This window comes from Indicator indicator, chromosome 10 (assembly GCF_027791375.1).
Source record: "Indicator indicator isolate 239-I01 chromosome 10, UM_Iind_1.1, whole genome shotgun sequence".
Classification (NCBI taxonomy): domain Eukaryota; kingdom Metazoa; phylum Chordata; class Aves; order Piciformes; family Indicatoridae; genus Indicator; species Indicator indicator.
The window spans coordinates 35,829,767-35,843,814 of NC_072019.1; the positions used below are offsets into that span (position 1 = coordinate 35,829,767).

The following is a 14,048-nucleotide window of genomic DNA, read 5'->3' on the forward strand; positions in this document are numbered from 1 at the left end:
ATTCTGATGTTTAAGCAGCCTGGTTAAAATGTCCCATTTCACTTGATTAAGTCCTGATTTTTGTACAAGTAAGTGGCTCATCAGGGGGGTCTGGATCACAGTTTGCCCAGGCAAAAGAAAGTTGTGTAAGCACCTTCCTCCAACCTTGACTACTTACTCCTTCATATTAAAGGTTCACAAGACTGGATTCAGAGCTCTCATTAATCATCACCCATGGACATCACATATATCTCAATCCCACCAGTTCTTCATTTGCTGTTGTGTTTACAGAGCAGAAATGACCTAAACTGTCACAGGAACATAAAAGGACTCATTTCACTTTGCCCTGGAGACATGTTGCCTGCCCAAGTCAGTTATTATTTGCCAGCATCCCCAGCTTCTCCTGAGCACAGCAGTGCTGTTTGTTACAGGCACCACAAGTGAGAGAAGCCCTCACAACCACATATAGAGGGGCCGTGTCCAGATCCTACAAAGTCACCTTGTTAGGTCATTAGGCTCAATTGGTGCAAATCCCTCACTGGGTACCACCACTCAAACTCTCTTAACCTTAGCCATATCAGTTTCACTTAAGCTGATAATTTATCACACTAAATATTCTAAACTGGCCTCTACAGAGGGAGCTTACAAACAAAACTAAGCAGAGTTTTAGATGACTTAGATATCAACAGCTAAAAAACTAGCAGGAAGCAAGCCAAGTGCAACATTCACCTAAGATTTAATACTAGAAGCTGTTTTTCAGTCTTCATTCTGCCACAAATCAAAAGAGACTATTTTTGCAGTGGGCTATCTGAAATAAAAAAATAGATATTTAAACCTGGATCACAACTGGCCATGCTCTGTATGGCTCTGTATGCAGGATATTCCTCAGTCACACACTTTAATTAATATCAATAGGAGTGAAATGCTTTGCTCTAGCATACACTTCATACCAGGGTTTGAAAAAGTACTCTCTGTACTGGATGAAGCCAGGATAAATACATTTGGTAATGAAGTCAGATTTTGTCAGAACATTTTCAAATTAATTAGATAATTTTGTCAAACCATTTAAATGTCTTAGCAAGCCATGTGGGAAAATTGACTGCTGCTCTTGCTGTTGACTTTGGCAGGGGATGCTATAACACAGGGCTTTTTGAAAAGGAAAGAAAAAGCCTTTAAATCAAATTCTGAATCTGATGTCAAACTTGAGCAGACTATTTGTACTTTGCCTCATGTAGTTCTTGGCATCTTGCATATTTGATGACTCAGTAATTAGATTTCTTGATAGCAATCGTTTGGTTGATTCCAGAGACTGGAGCTATGCAATCCAGCCTTGTCATCGCACTGAGTCACAGCACAGACATGCTGTGCATTTACTTAGACCTGAACTCTGAGACAGCTGACAAATGAGGCAAAACATTGTCTGTGTGCCCCAGAGCTGGAGCAGGCAATGTGAACTGAGGCAGTGTTGGGTGTTTCTTTCCTCTTGCTTCCACAGGCTGCCCAGGGGGGTTGTGGAGTCTCCCTCTCTGGAAATACTCAAAATCTGCCTGGATGAGTTCCTGTGTGATCTGCTCTAGGTGATCCTGCTCTGGCAGGGGGGTTGGACTAGATGATCTCTTGAGGTCCCTTCCAGCCCCTAACATTCTATGACTCTTGCAAACCATAGATAGGAACACCGCTAGGAACGGCAGAGGGGTAGCAGCCCTCAGTGGCTCCAAGCGTTAGATTATGAAATGCTTTTGCCCAGATAAATGGATGAATGCTTTAAACAAAACTGTGGTAAACGACATTCAAGGACTATTAGTTCACACTGAGGTCCCGTACTTGCAATTAAAATGTCATGTGGGGGCTTTATTTCAGCAATCATTAATAATGGAAGCATAAACAATTCAAAGGCAGCAAAGGGAAACTTGGACTGGGTAGGACAGTGCTGAATACAGATCATTTTGAGTTTAGAAAATGGTATTTTGAGATGCTGAAAAATTCCAAGTAATTATGTAATGAAACTAAATACCCTGTTTTAAAATAGCTATTCAAAAATACATTCCAGTCTCCATTTCCTGAGGTTTGGTTCATGGTTAGAAATCTCATAATCTCCCACTCCAGTTTTGTCATAGGATATTAACTGTGGTGTTTCTGCAAGGACTTTCCATTCCTTTAGCCTATAAGCACAGAGATAATAAGTCAGCACTGTTTCCTCCTCTGAGAAACAATATCTACTGCCCATCTATTGCCCTGAAAGCAGCAGAGACAAGTCTGACTTAGACTTTGGCCTTAGCAAATGATCAAGATGTCTGCAGAAGTGAGAACCTCAGTGCTCAGAAGTGCTCAGTGAGACCTCAGCTTCCTTAGCACAGTGCTTCTGCTGCAAAGTGCTGTGGCTGGAACGGAGACATGAGGGGCAGCAAGGAGAGGTCATCTGGGAGCTTCAGACCCCTCAAACTAGAAAACGGTTGCCCTCATTCTGGCCAGAACTTTGCTTTCATTTCTTATTAACAGCACCAAACCATCAAGTGCCTAAGGAACAAACCTACCTTGCAGAAAGCCTGTTAAATCCTTCCCATGCCATAGCCTTACTTATTTCATTATTGCTTAGAGTTTTTGCCATAACTCTCATAGGAAGCCCATCCTAGAAGCAACACAAAGAAGCAGCAGCTGAGCAGCATTCTGGGCAGCAGTGAGAGGAAGGGATCCTACCCCCCCAGGCTCAAGCAGTCTCATTCTGCATGGAAAGAGCAGCTCATGGATTGCCTTCATTTTGGATTGTCTGTCTCCATTCCTCCTGTTGGCTCTTGTTGCCTTCTCAGCTATAGAAAACTTTCCTATTTATCTGATGTAGCTTCCACATACATCAACATGCTCATGCCTCAATGACTGCCATGGGCATGAGTCTGCCAACAGGAGATACAAGGTGGGGCATGTGGCAGGGCAGGGGAGGAGAGTGGTTGGGCACAGGAACCTGATGTGACATGGACAGAGTAAGTCTATTCCTGTGATGGGCAGATAGGCACCATGCAGTGGGATGGGGCACTAGTACTGATATAGAAGCTAAGTTTTCATCCCCCAGTTAAAAAAAAAAGGAAACATTTATTCCTAATGGCATCTCCTCAATCAGATTATTCAGCTACTCTAGGTGTAACTTTCCTTCCCACATCCCTCCCAGGCCACATACATTCTGCCTTCTGCCCTTTGCTTAAAGTACACAACGAAAAACTTTCTGTCCTCTTCTTTCCCTATATAAAAGAAGGGGTGGGTCAGTCACTGAACTAGGGTGGAAAACCTCTGCACACAGTTGCTGTGTTTGGTAAAGAACCACAACATATTTTTAGGAAGAAAAAAAATCTCTTAATCTCTCTGTATCTCAGATTCCCATCAGTAAAGCAAACTCAGTCCCCTCCCTGTCCAAAGTGCTGGGAAGAAACACTGTAAGTTTGATGTTTCATTTGCATGAGGCTAGGCACCACAAAAATCTGAGCAGAAAGATTAGAGCACAATTAGTAGAGGCTTTGAGAGATTCTTTACTGCTGAGAGGATGTTATCAGATTCTTCAGCAATTGATCAGATGCTGCAGCAGTACAAAGCAATCCTCACTGCAGCACTGAAACCTGTGTGACAACACCCTCTGCCCTGACTAGCATCTTCCTGGGAGATGTGTTACAGAGAATCACATCAGAGAGCAGGGTAGTCAGAAAGTCTGATCTATGACACTAAGTGGGTCTTACTAAGGCAAGCACTGCCTTACTCCTGAATCAGTCAGTTTAGGTTTTTACCCTTGCAGAGATTTCTCTTTCAGATGAGAAAAGTTCTCTGCACTGATCTAAACCTACAAGAAGTCATCAAGGAAGAACTAAAAATAAATAAATGACGCAACTGTGTGCTGTAAAGAAACCAATTCTCAGAGTGCTTTGCTGAAGACAAGGCCAAGGCTCTGAGGCACCCAATGGTAATGCCAAAGTTTGCCCTGCTCAGCACAGGGGATGGGTGAGGTCCCCTGAGGTCCCCTCAAAGCAGAGTCGTTCTATAAATCTACACCAGAAGGGGCCAGTGGTTTCCATTTGAGCAGCACCCATGCAAAGCAAACCGAAGAGTTAACCACTCATTAGCATAGCAGGCAGAGGCCAAGCATGTCCCAGGCACATACCCTTCCCTGGCACTCTCCAGCGGTGAGGGATGGTGGTGAGGACTGGGCAGGGCAGGCTCGAGTGGGTGGTGTCTTGAAGGGACGTCGTGAGGAGGCGGCAGAACACCCGGTGAGGACCCGTTCTGGTTAGCACTGGAGCCACTGTACATGCCTGTCAACAGAGCCATTGCACAAAGAGAATGAGCAAAGAGGCACCCAAGTCCTTCAGAGTCCCCAGCTCCTTCCCTGTCCCCTACATGAACACACAGCAGGCCCCTTCTGCTGGGGGAGTCACCCACTGTGAGCCCCCAGCATTGGTCACTGCTGCAGTGTTTGAACAGTCCTCAAGCTGTATGGTGGTACTTTGTGCCTCCCTTCCAGCCCCCTCAGGTGGCCCATTTCCTCCTGACTGTGACTGCAGACCTGTGGGATCTCCTAGCAGCTGGCAGGACCTGGCAGGACTGTCACCCTACCTTCACCACACTTCTGAGTGAGAACTCAGAGTGCTCTTTGCAGAATGCTGGAGCTCACACCGACAGCAGAGTGGTACCTGGTACCTTACCAACATCACATTAGGCCCTGAGCACATTTTGTGTGTAAAGGGCATCAGGACTTGAGTTTATTCACTGTTCATTAGAAACTTCTTCATCTGCCTTTCATTTAATATGCTGCTGGACACCCTGGATCACTTCAAACATCACATACTGATACAAAAGAAATCCAAATCAAGTCAGTGCAAAGAAGAATGAGAAGAGAGAGCTCTTCCATGAGATGATGAAAACAGGTTTACTAAGCACACAGATACTGGAGAGTGTGGATGTTCTGGGGGACTCTACCTACTGTCCTCTAGCATGGCAGTCAGGCACCAACAGCCAAGTGTCTGTCATGCCCTCAAGCACAGGCTTTGTGAGGAAGCTTTGTCCAGGACTCTTGGATTAAGATGCTGGGATTAAGTTTGTTTCTCAGGCTCCCTTCTGAAGAGCAAGCCATGCACCAATACAGCCCAAACTGTCTAGGACCAAGGCCATGACACTGACTTGTGGTGTGAAAGCTGCTCTGAGTAGGTCTCTGCAATGACAGAGGATCACAGAGGTGCTTGCTGCCTGGTGTTTGCAAATGCCACTCTGTGGCAGTGGGAAAATGACTGGCCCCTAGTAAGTGCAGTTCTTGGAAAAGTCCAGTCCTCAGCTTCTCTGTTGTCCACAAAATGTCCCTGAGTCTCAGCCCTGAGGCACTCCTCCCAGGGAATCTGCACCCAGAAAAGCAGTAGAGCAGCTACCATATTCTGAAGGCTGTGAGGAGAAAATGAAGTTTGGCAGCACTCACAGTGTCCAGACACAGCACAGGAGACTCCACCCCCCTCTCAGACCTATTTTCTTTGCCTTTTATCCTCTGCAGCATTCACCTTTCCTCTCCCACTGACTATCTGCAGAGCTACATGTTCAGAAAGCCAGAGCTGTGTGCCAGCTCTGCTTGGACATGTCCCACTGCCACTGCCAAGGTTCTGGATGGCTCTCCTCCCAGACCCTCCCAGTGACATGGAACAAGCATGGGGCCCTGGGGAACGTGTGACAGCCCTCTGGGTGGGTAAGACATGGCTGAATGTCAGCATCTGTTTCGGTGCAACTGAAGAGCAGAACCACTAAGGCAAGATTCCAGCCACCTTTGTCAGGGGCTACAGATGAGTCAAAAACCTCTGGTGAACAATGAGTCCTCAGCTGCTGACAGATCTAAAGCAATAAAAGTGAACCACATCATCCCTGTCTCCTGCTAGACAGAACATTTGTCAGCTGGCCAGTGAAACCAACTTGCTTTGTGTACTGAAAGCCAGACAGAAGGGGCTTTAAGAAGTCAGATGTGCCCAGGTGATGCTGGGATTTATTTGTCAAAGCCTCTTCTGATAAGAGTAAGGCAGTAGCCAGGATGCTGCATTGTGAAAACGTTCGGTTTCCACTGGTGGCTTCCGTTCATTTTTTCATACAATAGCTCCCACTTCCCCCAAATCCTCACTGTCTATACATCCATTATCAGGCTTGGAAGATGAACCCAACATCAATGTGACTGTGCAGCGTCAGCTCACACTCAGGTGTACTTCCTAAGCAGGCAGTCTGGCTGTACTGGCAGCACAGCCTGCAGGAAGTTGCTGAACCTACAAAGAGCTCTTTATGCTCTTAAAGACCAGCAGAACATTACTTGCCCCTGTCAAAAACTCACCCCAAATGCTCAAACCCCCTCTCAGAAGGTAATTTTAGCAGTGTGGTAGCCAGAAAACACACTCAAATGTTTCATCTCACAATCCCACCCTTGAACAGCTCTGCTGGCCCCTTCCATACTGTCTCAGGTACTGAGGACAGTTCAACTCTTTGCTTGAGGTGGATGAGAAAGGTAAGAGTAGCAGAGCACCTGCATTCAGCTTGCACCTCTAGAGAAGCAAGAAAAAGTCCTGCATGATCCCATGCACTCAAACACCTGAATCAGAAAACCATGTGAAGCCAGAATCCCTGCATCTGCCATGTCCAAGCACTGGGCAGAATTTACCCAGCCACAGAAGTACCAAGGTAGGCATCCACCGTCCACTCCTGGGCCTGAAGAGGAGTGCTGCTGTGGACCTCCTCTCCTATTTAAAGCAGAGCTTCTTCCATCCACCCTGCTTTTATCCATCTTTTGACTTGGAGCACATGCTCAGGCTTTGTAGGCCTTGGTCACCAGTCAGTTCTCCTCTTCCTTCATCTTTATGTACCACAACAGTTTCACTCATGCTTGGTTTGACACATGGCATCTCCTGTCCCCTCAATGTCCCCTTTCTCATCCCTGAAGCCGCTGGCTCCCCTCACACTGACCCCCTCTCCGTGGCACTACAGCCACCACAACGTGGGCTTAGACACACCAGGGCAGAGCCAGCTGTTCCCCCAGTCCTGTGCCACCTGGACAAAGGTGTGCTGCCTGCTGGCAAGCAGCCTGTGTCACAGCTTGGGCCCTGCCTGCCTCTCTGGCAGTGGGAACGCTCACTTTGGGTGCCACTCACTGGTATCCAGCTGCCAGCACTCATGGAAGCTGTCAGAAGGAAATTATCTCAGAGGCCTTGGCAAACGTGGTTGAGCTTGGCTAATGGATTTAAAACACTGCACTGGGGAAGAGAGTGACACAGATGTGGGCAGAAGGAGGACAAACTTGTTACAGAAGCCTTGAGACTGAACCCAAGGCTTGGGTTTACGGCATGTATCCCGCAGCCACCAGGCTAGTGGGAGGAAAGAGGGAGCTGCGAGGCTGCTCTGGCATCAGACACAGCAATGTGTGCTCTTGGGCCTGGTGCTGAGGCTCTGAGTCTGCACAGCCTACCCTTGGGATGAGAGCTGCATCCACGCCTGGAGCATGCCACAACGCCAGCCAAGGCAGACAGAGAATCCAGCCCATTGTTCACTCGCCTGGCTTGCGTTTGTCTGCCAGCAATTAAGAGCACTTAGAGGGCCCTGTGGCACACACAATAGAAGATGGGATTTACTATGAGATTCCATGTGAGTCTGCAAGGAGACATTAGTCATTTCTGTTGAGTCACTGAGCACCAAACTGGTACTTATTTAAAGCCAAAAGTTATTAATCTTACACAGTGCACAACAAGGGCAGCCCAACAGAACGTGAACTTCACTTGCCTCTGAGGGACAGACCTTGCTCTGCAGGGGCACTCTGCGGGGTGCGCTCCACTGGGCACTTTGCAAACTGTCAGCCATTGATGCTGCTACTGGAGTTCATCTGGACTGTAAAAAGTTCTGATATGTGAACATTTATTCCAGATTTAACATGCTCAAAGTTGGAGTTGCTTGCACTCTGATTCCATGACTACCTGATGGTATGTTTGTGGGTGTGAAGCCCAAAGATGGTGCTTCTAGGAGGAAGCAGGAGAGAGAGGGAACTGCCTTGTGCAGGGAAGCAGGAGGAACCTGCAGATGTGAGGCTGTATAAGGCCCTTCCCATTAACAGAAAGAGTTGTTGGAGGGGACACAAATGCTATGGTTGGTGTGTGGACACTAGCTGCCTCTTCAGTGGGAGAGGAAGAAGTCAAGGGAGGAGAGCAGTTGCTACCCCAGCCTCAGTAGAGTTTTCAATACTTCCAAAATTTCACTTTTTTTGCAGTCTTTCCCCCCTTTTTCAGCAGTGAGCTCTAATATTCTGAGAACCTGAGGTCACACAGAAGCCTTTGGAGCTGTTATGAATGACTGCTCCTGCAAGTGAAGCCCATGCCAGGACTGTGCACCTTGGGCCTCTTCACACACTGACCATCTTAGCTTGAACACATAGCTCATCGATCAGCATTTTAAATGGCTGGGCCTCTGACCTGAACATCTGCTGCCAGAACAGCACTCTGAGCATCTGTGACTAGCAGCTTTATTCCCCCCAGCTTTATACTGAGATGAGAAAAACAATAATAAAACACAGCCAGGAAAAGCTCCTGAGTGGAATCACCTAGAGCTGAATGTGTGCAGCCACAAAGCACCTTAGTTATGAGAAGGAAAAAAGGAGGAAGAACTAAGCAAACAATGGGCTCCTCTGACTGTTGAACATTCTTCTGCTCACTGTTTTACCCAGTCCTAAGCACAACCCTGCTTTGAAGTTGGACACAAGGGATGGGAGCATTTTTAATATTTCATTTTTCTTCCTCTGATTTGCTTTCATCCCTGACATATTTAAAATGTGCTTTAACTTGGAAAAAGACAAAACTGAAACTCTCCAGGAATCTAAGTGATCTCTAAAGCCCAGAGCTCTGCACATTAATAATGTGGCTTCTTTGGAAAAAGAAGTGTGGGGAGGGGGAGAGCAGGGGGGAGAACCTCCAAAGTGAAAACAAAAACCCCAAACCATGAACATTTCCCTGGTTTTGAGGGGCATCAAGAGGACATCATATTGTATTTATCCAGGTATATCCCGTATTGAGTATTACAGCTCTCTGCTCTCTCTGCTTGTTTGAAAGAGCAACCACTGCAGACTATAGGTGGCAGCACGAATGTCCTTATGCTTTAATTGAGAGGATCAGCACTTCAGATTCTGTGCCTCAAATAATGACAAAGGAAGTTTTGCCTATGAAACTGTAAAACACAGTAGGAAGCAGCTCCTGTTTCACTATAAACCAGGCTTTCAAATCTTGATTTGTTTTCCCTGGCATTTCTTCATACTGTGTATGTGATGGGGTCTCAGGGGGTGACCTGATGGGAGCATCAGGGAAGATTTGCCAAGTTTGTTGCGAAATCCTGGTGATGGATTGGTATCATCAGCACAGAAATCCTATCAGAAAAAGGCAGCATTACTCACAGATAAATTCCTTCATCTGAGGAAGGACACTGAGATAGGATAGGGATGGTCTGATCATCTCTAAACTAGGAACTTTTTTTCCTGTTTTATAGTTGTCATAGCATTGGTTGTCCCACCCCAAACTGGATATTATAGAGAAGTTTCAAGTAACATGAATAATTCCTCACCAAAGCAGACCAAGACAGAGTCTGTGCACATGCTCCTCACTGAGCATAATCTGAAAGCTGCATGTTCAAAATTAATTAGGGAAAGTATTTTTTTCAGAGAAGCATGGGCTTTGCAGCTCACTTGACAGAGCATATTGCTGAAGCCAACAACAAAATAAACATGAAAATTATCCCAAAGGGCTAAAAAGCTGCATGAACAGAGAGATTTGAGAGTGTAAGCAGCTAAGTGAAAGGTTCCCCACTCAACCCCTAGAAGCCGTGGAGGAATATGGTACCTTCAGAGGGGGAGGCAGATTACAATCCCACTCATGGCTTTTCAGAGTTCCTCTTTTTCTCTGCTGGCTACAAAAAAAGAACCTGAGATTCAGGATCCTCTGCTGAGGTTGAAAAATTGTGAGTCTAGGTCTTCTTTTCAGCAGAAGGGAATGCAAGCATCTTTTTCTCTTCCTATAAATCTACAGAACATTCTAAGGCCCTTGAAATGGGCCAGCTCTTGTTCAAACCACAAGAAAAAGAGGACAGATGAGAAGGAATTAAAGAAAGAGTAAATATTAGACAAGATAATGAAAACAACATGTTTGACATTTCAAATTCAAGCTGTTGCTCCATCCATAGACCACCATACTAGTCATTATGATCACCCAGTGCGTGACAACAGTACACAGCCTCATCAGTTCACTGCAGCTCCTCAAGAGCTGCAGCACCTTACTGCTGTGTGCCTTTGCCTGTGCTAGAGCACTCCTCGTGCACCTGCACTCTGCCGAAGCCAAGGCAAACTCCTGGAAGTGAACAAAGGGAGGCTGGCTTTCAGCTGGGCTGCTCCCCCCACCTTCACCTGAAATTAACAGCAGCTAGTTGGGATTTTCATCCTCCGCGGTGGCAAATCAGATCCATAACCTTTTCCGGTTCAAGGCCTGTATGATATGACATATTTAGCACCATGCTTATTAGAAGTACTCTTACCTGTAATTAAATCATGATGGCCTACAGATCTACCACATTTCCCATCCAAAATGTGTTGTGAAGATGTGTGCAGCTGTTGTATAGCTAAGCATTCACTGAGTACATCCTGTTCGATATCAGTGCATGAATTTAGCTACAAGAGGAGGATAAAACAAACAGTTTATTTCAAAGTAAACCAAATTGCTTTTAATTACATTCATCTGTCTCTTCGCTTAAAGATTATGTATAGAAGGAACAAAATGTCATTCTTAAGGACTGGGTGTAATTAAGGATGGAACTATTACTTGGTATTTTTCATTAGAGATAATTTTGGTTGTCTTCAGCTCACAAGTGCCTTAATCTGAAATCAACAACAGTTTGCTTCAGAAAGTAATACACCCAGTGTTTCCTCCAGCCTTCCCAAGTCATTGAACTGCATCATTTCAGCCTTTCTGGAGTTTTCTTGAGTTCTGTGGCAAATGGATCGCATCACCTCATAACTGTGACACTTGGAAAGACATGTGACAGGGAAAGAGAAGTGTTTGTGCTTATCAACTCAGGACTGGCAGAGTAATGTGCTGTCAGCACCGTGTAAGAGGCATCAGCCATACCTCAGCTGCTCGCTGTATAAATTGCAGCTCTGGCAAAAGTGTCTGAAGCAAACCCTTGAAAACCACAATGTCGATCATATTAAAACCAGCAGGAGAGAAGAATTAAGAAAGAAAAGCATTTCTAATTCTCTTTCAAACATGCTGATGTTGCCAAGCTTTTGTCATAATAGAGTGCTCAGATTACACAAACAGCCATCATATTCTAGAGCCATTAATAAATAGTTATTGTCTCTCTTTACTGCTTTGCACACCCAGCTCCCTGGGCTTCCTTATTCTAAATAAAAGGTCTCAGCAAACTTACTTAGAATTCTGCCATACAGCCATTTGTTGCTTCAAGATAAACATCTGAACATTTGGATCACAAAGTGCATCTGCAGCCAATTAAACAAACTCCCACTAAATTAACAGTTAGCCTTCTCCTCTTTTGTTCTTGCAAAGCCTTTCAGAACCACCAGATAGTACCTCTGCAGTCAGCTTCTAGGCTGTCAACCGGGTGTTCAGGATCCCTTTGATGTAAGCCTAAGCTCAGGCATTTTATTTCCTACCAGAGATGGCACATTTTGGTAGCAAATCTCAACCAAAACACATGGGCAGACTAGCCTGTTAATTTTTCTGTTGGCTAAGTCAGTTCCACTCAGAGCTTCTGGGAAGCTGATACCAACAGGCAACTGTCGTTGCTGACTTCTAATCAAGAATGAGCAAGTGAGGCTAAACAGCCTTCCCTTTTTTTCCAAAGCAGCCTCTCACTGCTTCAATAACACTGATATTTACTTACTTGTGGAAAGGTTTTTATCCTGTGATATGTTTAAGTGAAATATCAGGGGTGGTATTAATTCTTTATGAATAGTCAGATTTGCTTCAGGTACTTTTAAGAGAGCCTGATCAAAATGTGCTTTAAAACTGCTGCTTTTCCAGATGCCTTTTAAGTTCAGGGCAAAAAGACATAGGATCAAGTATTAATAAAGTTACATGGATAAATGAGACAGGAAATCTATAGATGATTTCAAACCACTGGAGGAGTGCAGACTTAGCCTGGTCTACCAAATAAGGTGTGGGAAGGCAAGGAACTAACCTTATTTTAAGATAAACTTGATAAGTCCATGGGAGGATATGTAAAATTCCTCAGACTGGGAGATTAAGAGATATGAAATCCTGGATACTTAACATCTTGGTACCTCCAAAGAGCTTGAGTTTGCAATTTGTATGTGAGCATTTGTTCTCTATTGGTTCTGTGCCTAAGGCCTCCTGCTGTACTTTGCACCCCTTCATGCAGTTTGGATTTAGGTTTTTTTCCCCACTTTCCTCCACAGAACTGGAAAGAGGCCTCAGCAGGTGACAGGGTGTGACAGTGGGGACTGTTCCTTTTTCCAGATGTAAAGGATGGGAACATGTTAGCGTGTTCAGCCCAGCACAGAGAGCTGAACAAATGATAGCCATGTGAGTTACTAAGAAATAATTCCCACCTTCCTTCCTCCAAGAAGCACATCAGCAACCCCAGGAAGGAAAGATGGAGGAGTTCCCTCCTTCGGAATAAGGAGTATGGCTGCTTTCCACAATCAGCTGAGCATTTAATGTCACAAAATCTTCCTGTGCAACCATCTTGCTATTGCAAAAGAACTTTGGTGCAATGGTCCACCTCTTCCTGTGGCTGATTACTGCTATGGCTTTCTGACTCTTAATCTCATCAAGACATAAAAGGTTACACTAGGGAAGCGTTGGGCGTTTTGTGACCTGTGATGTGGGAGGCATGTGCACAGCACACCATGTGGAACCCTCTAGAGAGCTGTAGTGTAACCACATGGCCTGATAATACAAAACTGGGCTTGAAAACTAAGCAGTCCTTCCCAGTCTTGCCAGGCTAAATTAAAGTTCTGGCAGGACTTGGCATATGCCGAAACAACAGCTCGATCCTGGGAACATCTGGGTGGGAGCCAGCTAAGGCACAAAGCTCCACATGCAGTGAGTGTTTCTTGACTGACTGTTTGAAATGGGGTGCACAACTCTGGACACTGGTGTTCTACAAATTGTTACTCGGGTGGAATGTAGCTGAGGGCAGAGAAGGGCTATAGGAAGAAGTGGGGGACAGGAGACTGTCCAAGGAAAGGGGACTGTAAATTCAGGTCAGTGAATCCAGCCAGGTGACAACTGTAGGGGATATAATTCATGCTGAGAAACAGCAGGAGGGAAGGGGTGTGAGACAGAGGGCATGGCTGATACAAGGACACATCAATATGAACTCATTACACTTGTATTCAAGCAGGAAAATCAGGCCTTTGTGACACCCATCTCACTCCTCTATGGCTCATCCCAAATTCTGTAACTAAGATCACTTGCATTCTGCTATTGTCTCTTCTCTTCATGTGTTCCTCTGTTGCTCTCCAATACTTCTAGTTCTTACCTTTGACACTTTTCCAAACTAGCTGCTCCCTAGCTCTATCTTGCCAGGCTGTCATTTCTGCTCTGTCCTCCATCCTTTAACCATGCCTTTGCTGGCTCATCCATGGTGCTCTCGGCAGTGGCAAGGCAGCTGGGGGAAAATGTCATTGCTGCTTATTGGACTAAATGGAAGTGCTTGCTGCAGCTTGCCTTCCCTTCTGCTCCTGGGCCTGCAGCTCATGGTCACAGACCAACTCTGTGGGGTCCCAATCATCTTGTTACAAACTGTGTGTACAAATGTGCAATAAACAAGTCTCTGATCCTGGGCTGGTGCCCATAAGCATCTCCATTCAATAATGAGTTCAGGATTTAGCCCACAGAAACCAAAGTACTTACTTGAATCTAATAGCAGTGAAAACACAACTAACAGTGTTGGTTTGGAATCACTTATAAAAGCATTTAGAAGGCAGTTGTGGTGGGAAAAGTGAGGGGGTTTCATTCTCATCTATTACAAGTGATCATTTTCTCCATTTCCATGGTATCCCATCG

General features: G+C 45.4%; 1 protein-coding gene across 1 annotated transcript in view; it reads right to left on the reverse strand.

Annotated features, from left to right (window-relative positions):
- Positions 1-14,048, reverse strand: part of GLIS1 (GLIS family zinc finger 1) — a 207,363-nt gene that overhangs the window by 24,713 nt on the left and 168,602 nt on the right. Inside the window, exons 7-8 of the mRNA XM_054384350.1 lie at positions 10,534-10,666; positions 4,121-4,271 (exon numbers count right to left, since the gene is read on the reverse strand). Coding sequence (XP_054240325.1) covers positions 4,121-4,271; positions 10,534-10,666 — 284 coding nt within the window. The remainder of the gene's footprint in view (positions 1-4,120; positions 4,272-10,533; positions 10,667-14,048) is intronic.